Here is an 18,090-nt window from a genome sequence, read left to right on the forward strand (position 1 = left end):
TGGCTTCTGGCACTTGGCACAGGAGCTCAGGCTGCAGCCCAGCACTGATGCAGAATCTGGGAGCTGAAAACTCACATGGAGCCTCAGCATATGTTCCTGGGGATCCTCACACAGATGGCATGGTGAGGCCTCTAAAACCAGCTAGAAAAGAGCATGAAGCCCCAGGAGGAGCCTCTCACTGGTGCCTCCAGGGAGTTTTACTTCAAACAGCAAAGATTTTCACGTCCAAAGGACAGGGCAAGCTTGCATTGTAAAGCCAAATGCTCCCTAACCCAGACACAGCAGTTAACACCGACATGGAAGGAGCAGAGATCCCACTACAACTCCATTTTCAGGGGAAGAGGTCACCTTTCCTGCCTCTCATCAGCATGCCTGATTTACCACAAAATAATTTTTTTCTTGGGCAAAGACCTTGTCTGTTCTTGCAGTCCAAGCCAGAGACCAGGGATCCAGAAGGAACATAGGAAAAGGGGTTTTCCCAGGCTCATGGTTATAGCTTTGCTCCAGGAGCCAGAGAAAGGTGAGAAAAGGGAGAGCTTCACCTCTGCTTTCTCTTTATGATTCAAATTTATTTGAATCATACAGGAGCTGGTCTGCCAAGCCCAGAACAGGTCTAGGCATTCATAAAAGCACAGCTTCATGTGCTCAGTGCACTCATGGACAGGACTCCAAGGCAAGCGGGCAGCTGTAGACAAGTTTAAAATAACTTTGGCTGTGGCTGCCAAGAATAAAGACTAAGCTCAATATAGGAGAGAATTTATAGTCCCTGGCTCTGGCTGCAGGTCAGCTTTCTCCCTGCAGCAGGGCCTCCCAGCTCTGCAAGAGGCTCCACAGGGTAATTTTAACCTGCTGGAGACAGGACTGTGCCCTCTGAGCTTGGAGCAAAGAGAGCCCTGCAGAAGGGATGTGCTGCCACCACCCTCACCCTCCCAGGCTGGCACGGGGCTCAGCAGCTCTGCCTGATGCCCATCAGGGGATGCTGAAAGGAGACACTTCTTCAGCCCCTCCTCTATGCCTACAGTGCTTCAAGCAGAGACCACCAGAGGGGGAATCAATACATGGTGCTCTCACAGTGTCAGGGGAAGGATGGTACCAGCAGTGGGCAGGGCTGAAACACTGACCATGAGCCCTTAAGCTTTTCTTTCAGTGAAACACAACACAAACCTGGAGGCTGTTAACACCACCCAAGAACATAAGCCAAGCTGTGTGATGCAGGCCAGGAGGTGGAGGGGCCAGATGGCCTAGCACCCCTCAGCCTGGGGAGGGTCCCTGTGCATCCTTCCGGCAAAGCCCTGCTGTGCCTCCACCCATCCCAACACTACAGGCAAGATCTACATGCCCACTGCAGAGAGAACTCCCCCTCCTGCTCCAGCCCAGTCCTCCCACAGCCAGGGCCCAGAGAACAGTGCAATGCCAGTAAGGAGAGGTAGGAGGAAAAGGGAGCCCTTCCAGGAGAAAGGAGGTCAGCCTGCACAGCCATCTGCCATGGAGGCCCCGAGAGCTGAGGGAGCCCTGCAGGGGGAGGTGGCTCTGCATGCTGGCAATGGCCCTGTCTCCCCCCCAGCAGCCCTGCAGAGCCCGGGGGCAGCAGCTCCACTGCTGCCTACAGTCAAGTATACACAGATGCAGCCACGGGCAAGAAGCCACGGCCACACATTGCAGTCTTAGAGCACATCCAGAGCAAGGAGGGCAGGAATGCCTCCAGCACCCCACCAGCAGCAGTGCACACAGGACCCCAGCTTCCAAGTCTAGCTACCAAGCCACCAACAACGTGAGGCCCATAGTTTAAACAGCTCTGCTCATCTTATTCTAGCTTATCCTACTGTGTATGCTATTCTACTAAACAAAGCTCTAGCCCTCTCGACATCTAAGCCACTCATCCAAGTGGCACCATGTAACATTCTCTGGTTAAGTACAAATTGCATGGAAAAAGTATTTTTCCCTCTGTTACTACAAACACCCCCCCCCACAAAAAAAACAACCCCAACACCTCAACTGGAAAATAGCTCCCCTCCCCACCCCTCTTAAAAAAAAAATCAGAACAAACCCCAAAGGAAAAGCAGGCAACAGGAATTTTCAGTAGCATCACCAAGCTTAACACTGGGGAGGCAGCCAGCCAGGGAGGCCAACAGCTTCAGCAAGACCCAACTCAGCTACTGTCAGCAGGAGGGCTTGAGTGGATGGATGGCAGCACCAAGGTGGGCTCCGCCACCAATGTGTGCCACGCTCCTTTCCTCCCGCTGCCCCAAACCATTAGTTTTATGTTAATACTTCATTAATACTGTCTTATTTCCTCTCTGTCAGCCCAGCATTGGAGGGCTGGAGATCTTTACCCAAACCAACACCAAGGCAAGAGAAGTGACCCTGTGTGGAGGGGACTTGGTGGCCATAACCAGTGGCTCCCACCTACTGTGGCGGCACCGAGTCAGGCACTGTGGTCCCACACTCCCATCTCCTGCACCCAAGCCCACATGAAGCACATCACAAAATGACACACCCCTTTCCCAAGCCCTGGCCATGCTAGAAAGGAGTGGGACAACAGGGAAGAGGGGCAGCGCAAACCCGATACAAAGTTAGCTTAAAAAGTTAAAATGTCCCATATGCACTGAAAACAAGCCAGGCTGCGCTAGGACCCACGTGGGATGCTCTTGCCTCACCACCCCGGTCCTTGGAAGAGTGAAAGCCTCACCCCTTCAACACCAGCTCTTCTCCTCCCGCCAGGGGAGAGCTTCCAGGGGCGGCTGCTGGCACGTGCCAGGGTTTCTAGGTGCGAAGCAGTGAAGCAGCCACGTCCCCTCCTGCTGCCAGCCCGGCAGCACGCTCATCCCGCCGGGCCGGGTCAGTGCGCCGGCTCCCCGTGCACGCGGAAGCGGTAGATGCACGTGTACTCGGGGTGGCCCCAGTTGCTCAGCACCCGCAGCTCCACCAGCTGGTATGTGCCCATGGAGTCACCCTTGGGGAGGAGGGAAAAGAAAAACCCGAGACCTTGAGGGCTCTCTGCGGCTCAGAGACCCCAGAGGCCCCATTTTCTTCTCAGGGGTCAGGTGGTCCAGGGGCAAAGCATTTACCTCCAAGTAAAATGTTTGGATGGGGTCGCCATCATGGTTGTAGGTGAACTGTCCAAGGAGAAGGCCCTCCTCCTCTCTTTCTTCCTTTAAGCCCTGTGGAAGGGCAGGGAGGCAGAAAGGGAGAACCAGGGGTCATCAGAGAGGGAGACCAGAGGTGATGCACACATCCAGGGCAGAAGAGGGAGAGGGAGACACAAGCGTGCTCGGCCCCCACTCCTGCTCATCCAGGTCAAAATACACAAATGGGAACAGGGACCAGTGGGGAAGGATGAAGGGGGGGAAGACCAAAAGTTACACCTACTCAAGCCCCTTTGTCCCCCTCAAACTCTTTCTGAAACTCAGTGCTGCCCCTCTCCCCACCAGTATTGCTTCTTCCTCTTCTTCAGGGTAGGACCATCCCCACCAGAGCACCCCACAGCCAAGTATGGGGTTTGTGAGCCATCCCTTCCAGCACCCTCCCACTGTGCTCCCCCGCCCCCCTCAGGTGTGGGTGAGGGCACTCACATAGACAGCAAAGTCCTTGGGGGCACTGGGGATGGTTCCCTGCGGCGAGAGGGCTTTCGGGATGTGCTCCAGCGTCACGGCCGTGGGGCGGATAACGCCGGAGAGGCGGATGACAGCAAAGCCCTCGGAGCCACGAAACGCCCAGCAGTTCCCAGGGTTCACGTCTGGCTACGAGCATGGAAGGGAGACGCCAGCAACGTTAGCACCATCAGAGTCATTCTTCTCCCACCAGCCTGGCTGCTGGCTTGGAGCAACAGCCAGAGCCCAATAAAAGCCCCAGGAGCAGCAGCCCAGCCCCCCAGTCAGCGCCCACCTGCAGGATGGCACGGGGGGACTGCGAGTGGTACCACAGGGGGATGCCAAACAAGCTCAGCAGCGCCGTCCGCATCTCGTAGGTCTCCGAGCAGCGAGTGTTGATGACACTGGCCCCTGGAATGAGGGGATGGCAGCAGGTGAGCTGCAGGACAGCCCCTCTGGTCACCTCCCCAGGACAGCTGGCTCGTTCTGACCACCTACCTGCTGACTCGAGGGCATAGTCAACCATCCCCACACGATCCTCGCTGTAGCGCTTCAGGGCTTGGCCCACGATGAGATGCACTTGCTGCAGTGGGAGCAGAGAGCACAGGAGGGTGACAAACTGGGGCAGGCATCCTGCCCCCCACCCGCCTGCCCCTGCAGGGACAGAGGGTGTGAGGACCTTCCCGCAAAACAGCCACGGGACAGAACAGCCAGGGGATGAATCACCGTGGCAAAAATAAGGGAACGTGCCTTTGGCTGGGAAGCCTCGCTAGAGGTTGCTAAAAATACCCCAGGGGAGCGGAGCTGTGCAGTGAAGGGGCAGCACCCAGGCACGCTGCACTCGCCTGTCCCCAGGAGGGGCTGGCCCAGAGGGAGGAGATGTAGCACCAGCCTCAACCTGACAGACCACCCAGAATCATCTGCTTGTCCCTCCTGCCCTGTCCCACAGCACTGATGGGAGCTCTCCCTGTCCAGAAAAGGAGGAGATGGCTGGAGCATCCATCTGGAGCCAAAGCCAGCCTAAGGAGCTAGGAGCCTGGAGCACCACTTTGGGTCTAAACTTTATGGAGTGCATAAAGCTCACACAGACTATGGGGACTGCTAATCCCAGCTTGATCCCTCCCCTCCACTACCTCCACAGGGAATTTCCAGCAACTGTTTCCAAAGCAAGCAGGCTCATTTTTTCCCCTTGGTGTCATTCTGCTGAAATGCTTTGCAGCAAACAACTCCACAGCACTGCTGAAGAATGGGGATAAGCAAGATGCTCCACCCATGGAAGCCTTGATGGCACCTCTCCCACGTTCTGGGTGAAGGATGCATGAGCAGAAGCTTGGATTTTAAGACAGAAAGTGTAAATGCTGAGAATTGGTCAGAGGAGAAAGTCAGATAAACTTTCCCAGACATTCCTCTGGGAAGTTTTGAGAAAGTTCAGAGAAAGAATTAAAACAATCCTGCAGCTGGTGTTTTGAACTTGTTAATTCCAAGATGTTTACAAGAAGGGTGCTGTTTCTAATTACCCAAGGGTGTGAGGGATATTAACTAAGGACCAGTCAGGTCCACCTTTATCATAACTCTCTATAAAAAGAATTTGTGGTTTCTAATAAACTTGGCTTTTGCCTTCTGAGAAGACACGGGAGTCGTGTCCCTTTATTCACCCATCCTCAACAGAACAGCAACAAGTAAGAGCCTTGCAGGGCTGCAGGTATCAGCACCTGTGACCCCTTCCAGAGCACAAAGCAAGCAAACTGAGAAGGGAGTGGCAGAGAAGGAGTTTCAAGGGTGCTCTTGCATCCTGTGAGCCCAGGATCAATATCCCAGCTGTGGGGGCTGTCCCAACGCGTCTGCCATCTGCCAGGCACACATGCCAGCCCCCTGCACACACAAAGGGGGCACAGACCCCAACCCCGTGGTCACCTCATGTCCCTGGGGGTCAGGCCAGTACTCACCTCCTCTGTCACTCCTGCAGCCCCTCCTTGCCGCAGGGCCACTCCAATGCCAGCCTGAGCATCCTGTGCTGGCAGTCTCCGGTCCTCCAGGACTTTTGCAAGGATCTTTTGCTCCAGAGCCCGGAGCTCTGCTTGCAAGTCTTCCCGCTGGAGGATGAAGGCAGCAGCACCATCCTGCTGGGACTGTGACAGGAACCTACTGATCCACACTGGGAACTGTGCTTCCACCTGGAACGGTGCAGAGAGAGCTCAGCCTGGAGCAGGGAGCCCTGCCTGCCTTTCTGCCAAACAGGCTGGGGACGGGGGACTCACATCTGCCCGCGCGGTCTTCAGCTGCTCCAGTATCCCCTTCACGTGCTTCCCTATCACCTCCTGGTCTGACTTGAGGCTTGCCAGCTCCCTCCTCAGCACTGCCACCTCCTGCTCCAGCTTGCCCACCTCCTGCTGGAAGGTCCCTCGCAGGCTCTCCTGCACCGAGCTGTGCCAAGAGAAAGGTAATAAAACCTTGTGCCAATAACCCCAGTTCCCCTCTGCAAACTGGGGGAAGAGGTTCATCCCTCATCACCTATGCTCAGCCCCATCTCCAGACCCAGTTTTAATCCCAGTGGCAGTGACCTCTTCTATTGCATCCCATGGGAAAGCATCCTCAGCTCACCCCTCAGCTGAAGGACCACATTCACAGTGATGCAGAGTGGCAGTGACAAGGTCATTGCTGCCATTGCCCTTGGGGCCCTGCTGCCAGCCACAGAATGGCAGGATGGGTCAGGCTGGAACAGAGCACACAGGTCATTTGGTCCAACCTCCCTGCTCTAGCAGTGTCATCCCAGAGCACATGGCACAGGACTACATCCAGACTGCATCTGGACTATGTCCAGTGAGGGAGACTCCACAACCTCTCTGGGTAATCTGCTCCAGTGTGTGGTCACTGCACAGTAAAGAAGTTCTTCCTCATATTCAGGTGGAACTTCCTGTGCATCAGTTTCTGCCCATTGACTCTTGTCCTATTGCTTGGCACACTGAGAAGAGCCTGGCTCCAACCTCTTTTCACTCTCCCTTCAGTCACTGACATTGATGAGGTCCCTTCTCAGTTGTCTCTTCTCAAGGCTGAACAGGCCCAGCTCCTTCAGCCTTTCCTCCTAAGAGAGATTCCCCAGTCCCTTCATCATGCCCGTGGCTCTCTGCTGGACCCACTCCAGGAGCTCCATGGCTCCCTTGTACTACTCAGGAGCCCAGAACTGAACACAGCACAGCAGAGGTGGCCTCACTAGGGCTGGGTAGAGGGACAAGATTACCTCCCTCAGCCTACTGACAATGCCCTTCCTAATGCACCCTAGGATACCACTGGCCATTTTGGCCAGAAGGGCACAGTGCTGGCTCCCACAGACAGCCACCTATGTATCCTCCTTTCCTTTCCCCCCCAGACTACGCCTCTTGATCTCTCCTTTGTCCCCAGCCAGGCCTGCAAATCCCTCCTGAGCCTGGCTGAGGGGAATTCACCCAGCTACCTGCCTGCCCCACAGCCAGTGTTACCTCTGCCACTCCGAGTTCAGCTCCAGCAAGCGCGCCTCCATCTCCTGCCAGGAAAAGGGAAGAGGTGAGACCTGTGACACCACTGCTGAGGGTGTCCTGTCCAGGTACCACCACACCCTCCTCCGCTTACCTGGGAAGCTTGTGCCATCTTGCCCAGGCGCCCGTCCAAATCCCTCTGCACCTGGGCCCGGAGCACATCCAGCTCGCCCTGAAGGATGGGGAACAGGGTGGAATATCAGAGCCAGGTCCTGCCCACGCCCATCTCCCTGCAGTGCCCGTGTCACTCACCTGGAGCTGGTTGGCCATGTCGGAGCGGAGGTGCTCCTTCAGCCCCGCGTCCCGGCGGCTCACCAGCCCCTCCAGCAGCGCAAGGATGTCCCCCGGCGGGGGCTCTCCCCCTGCTGTCACTGCTGCCGCCCCACGACGCAGCTCCCACTGCGACAGCTCGGCCTCCAGTGCCTCAAAGCGCTTCTCCAGGGCCTGGAAGCGAGCCAGGAGTCGGTGTCCCCCCTGCAGTGACAGAAACAGGGTGTGATGCAGCCCCTCAGGGAAGTGCCTGCTCCACAGGACCCCCGGGAAAGGGGACCCTGACCACCCATTCCCCAGGGTCAGTGGCATCTTATTAATCTGTTGCTTCCCAGGAGAAGGCAGATGGTCCCCCTGCTCCATCCCAGGGACACCCCAAGAGTGAGATGGCCACAAGCTGGGGGAGCCACTGTGGAGCCATCATCTGCCCTGTTTTCCACCATTCCTCACACCCTGGAAGCAATTGTTGAGCCATGGATCACACCGTCCCAGCTCTCCCTGCAAGGCACTCATCCCACCTGGGCCACCACCGTGCCTTTGCTTACCTGGTCCAGCGTGGTCAGGTCCCCTGCCCCAGGAAGGTCAGAGGAGGAGGAAAGCTTTCCAGCTCCCCACCACGGGAAGGAAGGCAGGCTGAGTGTCGACAGCCCATACGGGTAGAAGTACCAAGCTCCTGAGCACAGAAGGATGAGATGGTCAAAACCACAGGCTGGCAACGGGCCACAGTAGTGGACAGGGTGGACATGCAGAGGCTCAGCCATCAGCATCTCCAGGGACTACCAGGAGACACTGGCACGGGGATGCAGATGGAGCAGGTTACCAGAAGCCATGAGCACTGAGCTCCAGGCCAGCCCATCCCCCGGCCATGGCAGTGGGAGGCTCTGCACTGCCCCAGATCTCAGGGCAGCACATCAGGGGAGGTGGCTCACCGTAGGCGGCAGCAGCGAGGAGCAGGAGGAGCAGCAGCAGCAGCAGGGACCTCTTCAGACGTGGGTAGCGCCTGGAGCATGGAGAAGAGAGAGGTGCCTTAGGACTGCAGCCACCTTCCATCACCTTTGGATGGGGGCCAGGGGGAAAGCAAAGACACCCACCACCCTCAAGGTGTCTCCCCTTTCCAGAGTCCTGCAGGTTTTCCCCACACTTCCCCCATGCTGGTGTCCCCCCCAGCACACTCACCTGGAGAAGGGGACGCTGTCCAGGTGGGAAGCTGTGCCGGTGAGGCGGCGCCAGGCCCCTTCCAGCCCCGAGAAGAGCCACCCCATGAACCGAACTGCCAGGAGAGAAAACAAGCCTCAGGAGGAGTCCTGACAGATGTCCCCTCCACGCCCACGGGTGGCACCACAAGGGGATAAAACCCCTCCACCGGAACAGGGGATGGCACACACAGCAGCTGGAGAGTAGAGATGCTGACTGGCAGGAGCACTGCTGCTAGAAGTGCCCCTGCCAGCCCTCCACTCACCTGGGGAGGTGAACACCTGCCAGAGGAAGGAGCCCACCCGGGAGGCTGCAGTTCTCAGACCTGACCCGGAGCTACTCTGGCCTGAGTAATAGTGACCTGGAAAGGAAGCAGCAAGTCACCAATGCAGACAGCATCTCAGTGCATTGCCCACAGCAAAGGCTTTGCACTGGGGGTGGCATCTAGAGGGGACTGGCAGCACACCAGGCCCTGGGCTGGTCCCCCTGGGGATGCCTCCCCTGCATTCCTGCCATTACAGACAGACTAGTGCATCCCTACCAGCGTAGTCGTCCTCCGAGGAGTACCCAGATGAAGACGTGTAGGTGTCGTACGTCTTGCTCTCCAGCACCCCATTGATCTTACTGGACTCGGTGTCCCCTGTGCCTCTTCTCCTCCTGGTGGAGAGCTCTCCACCTGCCCCAAAACACAGAGTTCCACTGAGAAATCGCCCACCATCACTTCCACAAGGGGCAACCAAGCCAGCCAGCCTGGGCAGTTGCCCCAACACTCTCCAGTGTCCAGGGAGGTCCCGAGCTGCCCTAGGAGAGCGGGAGGGCTCACCCCAGTACGTGCTGCTGTCCAGGTCATCATCCAGCATGGAGCTGCCCAGGGCAGCAAGGCCCCGGCTGCCCCCCAGGTAGGACTCGCTCATCATGGACTCGCTATAGTAGGAGGTTTGGGTGCTGGGGGCGGGAGAGAGGCGCTTGGTGCTACTCGATTTCCTCCTGATCGTCCTGCGGGAGGAGAGAACAGGCTCATCACATGAGTGCTTACAGGGAGGGGGGGGGGGTTCACAGTGCACTCATGGGGGGAAATGGGGAATTCACCCCAACCCCTCAACTAGCATCGCTTCCCTCCACACCGGATGGCGGCAGCTTTCGGAGGCTGCAACCTCTGCTTTACAGAGGCCTCCCGCCCGTCCCGGGCATCGCTTCCGCTCGCACGGCTGCGGTTTTCCGGCCGGCACTCGCAGCGCACCTCCCTCCTCCCTCCTCCTCCCTGTCGCCATCCAGCTGCGGCTGGGGCTGGCACCCGGCCACCCACGGCGGGCTCCCGTGCCGGGCCCGGGAACACAGAGGAGCCTGCGCCGGGAGCGCGGGGCTCTGGCCGGAGCAGGGGCACGGCCAGTGCCACAGTGCCGAGGCGGCCATGCCGGAGCGCGCCGGGCTCACCGTCACGCTCCTTTTGCGAGCCATCCCACAGCCCACGCAGGAAGGTGCCCGGTCCCTGGTGTGGGATGGAATGCCCCACCCGTGTCAGATTTGGGCAGGGGGAAGCCCCCACTCGTGCCCCCCACTAACCTGCCGGTGGTCTCCTTGAAGGGGAGCTGTGTCCCACCCAGCAGAGATGTGCTGCTGCCGCTGGTCGTGGCATCTTCGTCCCCGGGGTAATAGCGGCTGGTGACAAGGCGCTGGCTGCGGCGGGACATGGCGGCGGCAGGAGGGGAGCTCGCCTCACCTGGGGGTGGGGAGAGGGCGGGCGGGAGAGGCAAGTGTCAGTGCCAGGGTCCCTGGAGGGACGCACCCAGCGGGATCCCACTGGCGGGGACCCCGCCCCTGAGGCAGGGGACCCGGCCCACACCGAACGCCGTCCCGAGCTGGCGGCCGTGGGGTGTCCCGGGATGGAGCCGCCCCCGTACAGGCCGAAAAACCCCCTCGCCTCCTTTCCCGCGCGTGGAGCGGCTGCCCCCGGCCCCTCGGCGCCCCCGGCCCCACACATTATCCCCCGAGGCCCGCTACGGAGCCGGCCCGCCCGCAAGCCCCCGCCTCTGCCCCGGCGTCCCCCTCACAAACGCACCGGCCAGTGCCGCGCAGCGGGGAACGATCCGCTCCGTCCTTCCCGGCCGCTCTCGCCGCCGCCGCCGCCGCTCCCTTTTGTTTTGCGGGGGAAGGCGGCACCCGCCTCCCGCCCTCCCCCCGGACACCCCCGCCGCCGCCCCGCCCCGCCCGCCGCCGAGAGGGGAGCAGCCACCGCTCCCCCGGCCTCTGGGGACCTCTTCTTTATCATCATTGCTATTGCTATTTATTATTATCACCGCCACAGGCATATTCTTTTAATTTCATTTATTTTCATCATTTTTATGGGGGGCGATGATGAGGGCCCATCCGCACTCTGCTGCCCACGGGGACCTGGTCCCCAAACACCTCAGCCCTGGGGCTCCTCCGCCGTGCCCAGCACGGGCAGCAGCCAGCCCACGCTGCCAGCCAAGGGCGTGGGTGATGCCAGCCCAAAATGGGAGCTCCCGGGTGCAGGGCTGCACCCCAGCCCCGTTTGGGCTTTTCTGGGGTGGCTGCTTTGCTGGTCCCGGTGGGGTGAGAAATCCCCGCACCCCACGCACCACCCGTCCCGGCGACACGGCCGAACCTATCCCCGGGGCGTGGGCAGCCCCGCTCGACACCCGTGTGCCCCGGCCGCCCCGACTGGGCGGGCGCGCTCTGCTGCTCCCCGGGCCGCAGACACCCCGCTGCCGCCGCTCTGCCCCACGGGCGGGTGGGCAGCCTCGTCGGCGGCGGGCGAGCCAAACCGGGCTGCTCCCATGGGACCTTGAACGGACCTTGTGCAAACTCAGCCGGCTGGAAAAAACAGCCACCCCCCCAGACACCTCGCGTTTCAAATCTGACGGCGCCTCGGAAAAAGATTTGCCTGGGGGAGCTCTGAGAGTCGGAGCAACTGGCCACCTGTGTGTGGACGCGGATGTTCAGACTATTTCTGTGGGCAGGAATGGTCCCCCTGGGCTTGGATTTGGAGCATAAATGTATTTATAGAAAGAGTTAAAAAATTACGAAGCTGGCAGAAGGGAAGTAACCTATTGCAAAACAGCCCTGAAACCTTTTCCTCCGTGTGCTGGGCTTTGGGGCACCAGCCAGGGCAGTGGCAGGAGGACGTGCTGTTAGCACTGGGGGGGCACACCGCAACAAACCCCGATTCAGAGTCCCCAGCCCCGTTGTGTAACGCAGACAGATCCTCTTTGTCTCCCTTTTCTTTTTTTTCCCCTGCCTTTTGAGCCCATTTTTTGTTCCTGCCAAAATCTCTGCCTAGCTTTTCCAGCTCCATCTCCCACTGTGCCAGCTGCCCTTTTTCACCCCCTCCAGTGGCTTCCCATCTCTTTGCAAGTGTCTGGCTGGGACAGAGGACACCTCTCCTCCCCAGTGGCACCTTTATCTCTGGCCATGCAGATGGCAATCCCGTGTCCCAACCTGGGTACGCTGGCAGTGGCTGTCACAATGGCACCTGCTGCAGCTGATGTAACCCGGCATGGATTAACCAACCCCCCGGGAGGCTCAGGGGATAAGCTGGGTGCTGAGCCACCAGGCACTAAGTAGGGTGCACAGCCCCAGGTCAACCCATCCCCTCCTCAGGAGCCACTTTTTTGGGTATGAAGGGTTCCTGGGGCATTTGGGAAGATGTTCTCAGGGGAGTGGGGTTTGTCCTTGCCGCATCCCTGGTCTTGTGGAGGAGGTGGTGATGTCAGAGCCATGGGAGTTTTTGAGTGGGTGTGGGAAGACTGGGGCAAAGATAAGTGGTGTGTAGCTGGGAGCTTCTGCCTCATTTTCCCCACAGCAGCAGCGGGGAGTGTCAGCTCCCTTTTTGGGGGTTACCAGGGCATCACTGTGCTGGGGGTGGGGCAGAAGGGGTGGGGCCAGCTGTTCCAGTTTGGCAGTTCTTGCTGGGGAAATGCAGGAAAAATCCCTACCCTTTCCTAAAAGGCTTTGTAGGGCTGAAGTGACACGTCCAGGCATGCAAGGACAGACCAGGGCTGGGAAAGCAGCCTAGATGAGGAAGATCACAGCTCGTGTCTTCTCCACTAGGCCAACCTTTTTATTTAAATTCCCTCCCTGTCCCACCTATCCTTACAACCTGCTTTCCTGGTTCATCACGCCACCAGCTCCAGCGCCACCAAAAGCTGAGGCTGCACAGAATCAGAGCTGCACATCGATCCCCACATCACCCTGGGCAGCACACCACAACAGCCCGATCCAGCACGGTACCCAGCCCCCGTCACACCCACGACCCCACATCATCCACCAGCACCTTTTCCTGGTGGGCTGCCCTGGCCAGGCAGTGTCGCACGGCCAGCAGCACCTTCCCCAGGCGCCGGTCCAGCGCCTGCAGGTGGGGCTCAGCCAGGACAGGGGCCAGCGGGTCCGCAGCCAGCGCCTCCCGCAGCACGTCACTCAGCCGGTAGGGCTCGGTGGCCAGCAGCTGCAGCCGCAGGTAAGTTGACTTCTTGATGCTGCCGGAGATGAGGAGGGAGAGCTCTCAACAGGAGGAGCCTCTCCCCAGCAGCAGATCCGGGCTGGGGGCAGCCCCTTACCTGCAGCATTGCTGGAGGGGGGCCAGGATGGACGGTTCATCGCGGGAGTGTGTGCCAAAGCTGGGCGGGGGGAGAAGCCCATAAGGATGTGTCAGGGTGGCATTTTGGCAAGACTGGAGGTCTCCCCCACCCCTTTGCTGTGATTGCTCCCCCCTACTCCCCAGCTTTACCCGCGACCGTTGTCCAGGTGGAGCAGGAAAGTGTCATTCCCAAATTTCTCAAAGGTCTCATAGTGGTGCCGGTCCATGTTGCCTGTGGCAGGCCAACAAATTTGGCATCAGGTTGTGTGCTGGAAGATGGGAGCAAAGACACGCAGCACTCCTCTGGTGTGAGAGTGAAACCCAGAGCCCGGGGAAAAGGGTTGGAGGCACCTCTAACTTGTCCATCTGTGGCCATGGCCATGCAGGGGAGCTGAGCAGAGACCCCACGGCCTCCCCTTCTCATCCCAGCAGCCCCACAGAGGGACAACAGTGGCAAATGGAGCAGAAGTAATGGCAAAGGCATGGCTGGGTGGTCAGGAATGAGGAGATGGGAAACTCTCCCAATCAGATGCTGGTGAGGGGACAGCACAGGGAGGAAGAAAAGGCCCAGGGACAGGAGAGGCGGCAAGAGCCTTGGGCAGCATCACCAGGGGCTGCACGTGAGAGCATGCTGGAAGGTGCTTCTCATGTCCAGGGTATTCAGCTGGAATCTCCCTGGAATCTCTTGACCTTCAATTTCTGCCTGGGAAATGCCCTAGTGGCACAGCCCTGTGCTCTCATTGTGAGTGACACTGCAGCTCACTGCAGCCTGAACAACAGTTTGGCCAAAAAATCTTGCAGGGCACAGTACCACGGGACACAGAGCCATTTGGGCCTCTAGGTCCTGAGGGACCTCCAGAGCCCTCAGCAGAGGCACAGAGGGGCTCACCCATGAGGAAATCGAGGATTGCCATGTCGATGAGGTCAAGGAGGCGATGGCCCCTGTCATAGGGCGGCGTCTCTCGCACCTGAGCGCAGTAGTTGGGGTTCAGCTCCCACCTGGTGGCAGAGGCCAGGGAGGGCAATGGGGCCATGAGTGTGGCTGTGGAGAAGCCCCCTCCCACCCATGGCTCTGCTGGCCCACGTCCCCACACCCCCCATGCCCCGTCTCACTCAGCCTTCTTGCTCTTGTGGTAGGAGCGGCGCCAGGGGCTGCGCCAGGAGCGGCGCTTGGCCAGGGTCTTGTCGGGGAGCAGGGCAGCCATGGAGCCCTCCAGCCGGTCCGGTTTGCCGCAGAGGGCGTGCTCCGTGGAGCAGTAGTAGGAGCACTCCCCGTAGAAGCAGACGTTTCCCGCTGGCCAGGGGACAAAACAAGTTTGACAAAGAGGAGGAAGGCACCCCTGGGCAGAGCGGTGCAGCAAACAGCCAGGGAAGGATGCTCTGTGCACTCTGGCCATGTGCCACCAGCAAAGCAATGGCAAGGGAGGCTGTGAGGAGCAAAGACCTGTGGCAGGGCACCCGTGGGATCTGGAACAGTCCCCAGCGGGATAGTTTGTTTGAGTGCAGGGGGAGCCAGGGCAGCAGCAGCCAGCACCAGGTGAGCTCCATCCAGGTGGCCACAGGAGAGGACAGAGAGCATGAAAGCTCACCTGGGGAGATGAAGAAAGTCTTGGCCAGTTTCTTGTCTGTGGTGATATCCCGAATTTCCTTTGTTATGTTGACCAAACGGCCAGAAACTGGGGGGATTCGCCGGAAATCCAGAATCCTGAAACACAGAACTTGGAACTATTTCTTACTGACCTCAGCTGGTTCAATAACAGCAAGTTACTAAAACTGACAGGAGACACAGGTATCCCTCACACCCGAGGATCGAGAGGTGGGATGAAGGAGGAGTTTCTCTGGAGGCTTGGATGCAAAGCTTATGCTCACCTGTCCAGGTGGAAGGCTGCAATCTCTGCATTGTGCCGCTCAAAGTCTGAGAAGTAGAAGAAATCAATGGGGGTCTCCTGGTCCCGGGTCTGTCTGGAAAGAGAGGGGACAGTGGGGGCAATCATCATGGGTGGGGTCACTCCAAGCATGGGATTAGTTCCAAACCACCTTGTGTTCCCTTGTGACACTGGAGACACAGCCAAACCCAGTCTCCTCCAGTCACTTCCTGATGGGTGGGTGGCTCCAAGCCCCCTATCCAGGCTCCCAACTCAAGGGGTGGGGAAGCCCTCAAGGACTGGAGGCTCCTGGATGTTCCTCATGGACCACCTTCTTTCCACCACTGGAGGTCACTACCCCATCACAAGCTGCATCCAGTTTGCAGCATGCTCTGACAAGGAAGGCAAAGGAAACGGGACCATTCTGCTCGCCTCAGTTTTGGGACGGAGGTGCTGATGCGAGGCAGCACATGAAGCATTTCTCCATTTCTACCTCCATGGTCCCTTCTGACCACTTCTCGCTACCTAACAGGACCGTGTGGGCGAGGTATAGGCTTGTCCCAGGCTCTACTCACTTCATGGGCTTGAAGAGGGCCTGCCCATAGTTTGGGAACGTCATGATGAGCTTGAGCTGGGTCCCGCCGGACTTCTGGACTGGAAGGAGGCACACGGGGGTGAGGGAGCGGGCAGCAGGCAGGGGGCAGGGGCGGGCAGGGGTGGGGCAGGTGCAGAGGCGGTACCCGAGCTGACGATCCTCTGCGTGGCCAGATCCCGGAGCAGCGCGGGCAGCAAGGGGTCCCGGCGGGGGTACAGCTCATAGCGGTTGATGCCGATGTGGAATTTGAGCCACGTGGGGTAGGTGTCGTAGGCTGTCTTCCCTGTCGGGAGGAGCGCCTCGGCTTTACTGCTGCTGACCCTGCAGCCCGACAGCCACCACCAGCCCAACAACAATGACAGCTTTTAGTTGGGACAGGATGGCTCCCGTGTCCCCGGGCCCTTCCTAGGAGCCACTGCATGGAGGGTGAGGTGGGGAGAAAGGCCAGAGCAAGCCCTGGATTGGTTCCAGGTTTCATGGTGGCAGAACCCCCTGCCCCATATGGCCTTCATGGGGCACTTGGCATCTGGTAGATCCCACCCAAAGTTGGTGGCCAGCAAGAACCACCATCATGGCTGGATTTGACACAGTGTCTTCCCTCCATCCCCCATGGAAAATCCCTGGGTTGATCCTGTTTCCCTCATCCATGCATTTATTTCTCTAGTGGAACAGATAATATCATTGTTTTTCCCTAAGGGATTGGCTCCCAGGAGTACAGTCTGCTACATTCCTTCATGTGCTTCCTGGGGACACATGTGTGTACACTGAACAGGGGTGGAGAAGCATGGGCTTCCCAGCCATCCCCAGCACTGACCTGAACTCCCATCCTCAACAGCCCATTCCCCTTGAGTGGGTTTCCCCAGGGGAATAAGTTTGGGTTAGCACTATCCCTGCCTCTGTGCATCCTGGAAATTTGCAGTTTGCTGGCATTCAAGGGAGCCCCGGGGGTGTCTGCCCAACCTCTGTGCTAGCACACACTGGCACTCAACGGGACAGTTAGCCCAAGGTATCTATAACCCAAATCCATGTCTCTCTCTAGGGAAACACAGACTGCGCACTGATTTCATCAAACCAGACCCAAGGCAGTCCTCGGAGATAAGGCAAATGCCCATTTCTGGAAACCAGCTCTTAAGCCAGCTTTTATTCTCTCCCAGTTCTAGCAGGCACCACTTTTGGAAGGTGTGCTTTCTGTAAGGCGCTGCTATGTGTTACTATGCTAAAGCTTTTAATATCTTCCCTTCTAATTAGAGGTTAGTAGTCCAAAGATAAAAATAGACAGCTGTCAGCAGTGAGCTCACCATACGGCCGAGCCTAACAAGGTCAGGTAATATCCTGCAAAATGCAGGACAGGAATGGTCTCATGGTTAGAGATAATCTAAATTGCAAGTTTTGCATCTCCAACATCCCAAGAGAGGGGATAAAACTTGTTACAAATCTGGAGTGCTCTCCAGTATACAGAGAGAGATACTAAGGGCTAGTCTGCATTGGGGAAGGGAAGGAGCTGAGAGATCACCTAATAGATATCCGTAATGCAATGAATAATTCAAGAGTCTCCTTCAGCTTTGCTGTGTGCTACAAGCTTATGGGTAGCAGCCCAAAAATTCAGGGCTAGGAGAGGATTTGAGATATGAGAAGAGCATGCTCAGTAAGGGGGGCCCCTCTAGGGTAGGAAGTTGATCTACAGAAGGGAACTACTTTGGTAGTTTGGTCCTTGCTGCTTGTTCCCTGAAACCCACATATCCCCCAAATGCAAGCTAGGGCTGAGTTTGCTCCTCACCATTCGTCACTCCCGCTGCTGTGCAGGCTGAACTTCTCCATGGGGTTGACGACAAACAGCTTGTCCTTCTCTGTCACCTCTGGGACTGGGACATTGTAAAGAGGATGCTCGAAGAGTGCTGCCAGCTTTGATCCCTTGGACCGCCCTGCATTCGCCTCTCCATGCTGCTGTTGGACCCCTGGCTCTCCAGCCCTTGCATGCAGCCCCGCTCTCTCTGGCTGGGAACTTTTCTCCAAGGAGCCGTTGCTTCCACTGAAATCCTGAAGGATCCGCAGGCTCAGCTTTTTGAGGCCAGCCGGCATGGGGCTGCCTGACAGGACACCCACAGCTTTTGATGCTTTAGTATTGCAGCCACAGGACCTGTGGGTTGTGGGGAGAGCAAAATCCACCACCAGGTGCACGAGAAGGGCCATGAATAGAAGAAAGAGAAAGCTGATTTTAAGTTTCCTCTGGAGAAACATTTGCAGCCACCACCGCATCCTTTCTCACACAAAACACTCAGCAAGGATGGACACAAACACAAGGTTTAAAATGTGGGTGTGGCTGCAGCCTCTGTGCAAAAATAGGAGAGATGTTTCCTGGATTCAGAGCATCCCAGCAAAAGATCAACTGGTGCACGGGCAGAGTGGCAGGAAAGGTCTGTCACCACGGCACCTCACAGTGTGACACCACCAGGATGGGACAGGAGGT

At 58.1% G+C, this 18,090-nt stretch overlaps 2 protein-coding genes across 2 annotated transcripts; both read right to left on the reverse strand.

The window, feature by feature from the left end:
• Positions 1-1,973: 1,973 nt before the first annotated feature.
• On the reverse strand, positions 1,974-10,699 carry SUN2 (Sad1 and UNC84 domain containing 2). The gene is made up of 18 exons (XM_058022981.1): positions 10,626-10,699; positions 10,130-10,286; positions 9,390-9,562; positions 9,108-9,242; positions 8,832-8,927; positions 8,549-8,642; positions 8,302-8,372; positions 7,918-8,045; positions 7,355-7,576; positions 7,197-7,274; positions 7,067-7,110; positions 5,849-6,014; positions 5,537-5,764; positions 4,089-4,173; positions 3,886-4,001; positions 3,573-3,740; positions 3,069-3,161; positions 1,974-2,953 (listed from the first exon to the last, which is right to left on the reverse strand). Exons 2-18 carry the CDS (start codon positions 10,255-10,257, stop codon positions 2,840-2,842), a joined length of 2,139 nt encoding a protein of 712 aa, XP_057878964.1. The 5' UTR covers positions 10,258-10,286; positions 10,626-10,699; the 3' UTR covers positions 1,974-2,839.
• A 2,128-nt stretch (positions 10,700-12,827) lies between these two features.
• LOC131082853 (extracellular serine/threonine protein kinase FAM20C-like) lies at positions 12,828-17,879 on the reverse strand. Its single transcript, XM_058023021.1, has 10 exons — positions 17,401-17,879; positions 15,769-15,944; positions 15,604-15,682; positions 15,033-15,125; positions 14,753-14,868; positions 14,277-14,457; positions 14,053-14,162; positions 13,314-13,395; positions 13,144-13,203; positions 12,828-13,062 (listed from the first exon to the last, which is right to left on the reverse strand). The coding sequence occupies exons 1-10, from the start codon at positions 17,877-17,879 to the stop codon at positions 12,828-12,830; spliced, it is 1,611 nt and encodes a 536-aa protein (XP_057879004.1).
• Between the last annotated feature and the right edge of the window lie 211 nt (positions 17,880-18,090).

The sequence above is a fragment of the Melospiza georgiana genome, chromosome 4, assembly GCF_028018845.1.
Source record: "Melospiza georgiana isolate bMelGeo1 chromosome 4, bMelGeo1.pri, whole genome shotgun sequence".
NCBI lineage: Eukaryota > Metazoa > Chordata > Aves > Passeriformes > Passerellidae > Melospiza > Melospiza georgiana.

Bases quoted from the DNA above. Each gene is read 5' to 3' on its own strand.
- SUN2 (XM_058022981.1), bottom strand. From the start codon at position 10,257: ATGTCCCGCCGCAGCCAGCGCCTTGTCACCAGCCGCTATTACCCCGGG. The intron at 8,373-8,548 runs GTGAGTGTGCTG...TCCATGCTCCAG, and splicing joins GACAGCGTCCCCTTCTCCAG to GCGCTACCCACGTCTGAAGA. The intron at 4,174-5,536 runs GTGAGTACTGGC...CTCCCACTGCAG, and splicing joins CTGCAGGAGTGACAGAGGAG to CAAGTGCATCTCATCGTGGG.
- LOC131082853 (XM_058023021.1), bottom strand. From the start codon at position 17,879: ATGCGGTGGTGGCTGCAAATGTTTCTCCAGAGGAAACTTAAAATCAGC. The intron at 15,945-17,400 runs GTGAGGAGCAAA...GTCGGGCTGCAG, and splicing joins AGCAGCGGGAGTGACGAATG to GGTCAGCAGCAGTAAAGCCG. The intron at 15,683-15,768 runs GTACCGCCTCTG...GCCTCCTTCCAG, and splicing joins GCAGAGGATCGTCAGCTCGG to TCCAGAAGTCCGGCGGGACC.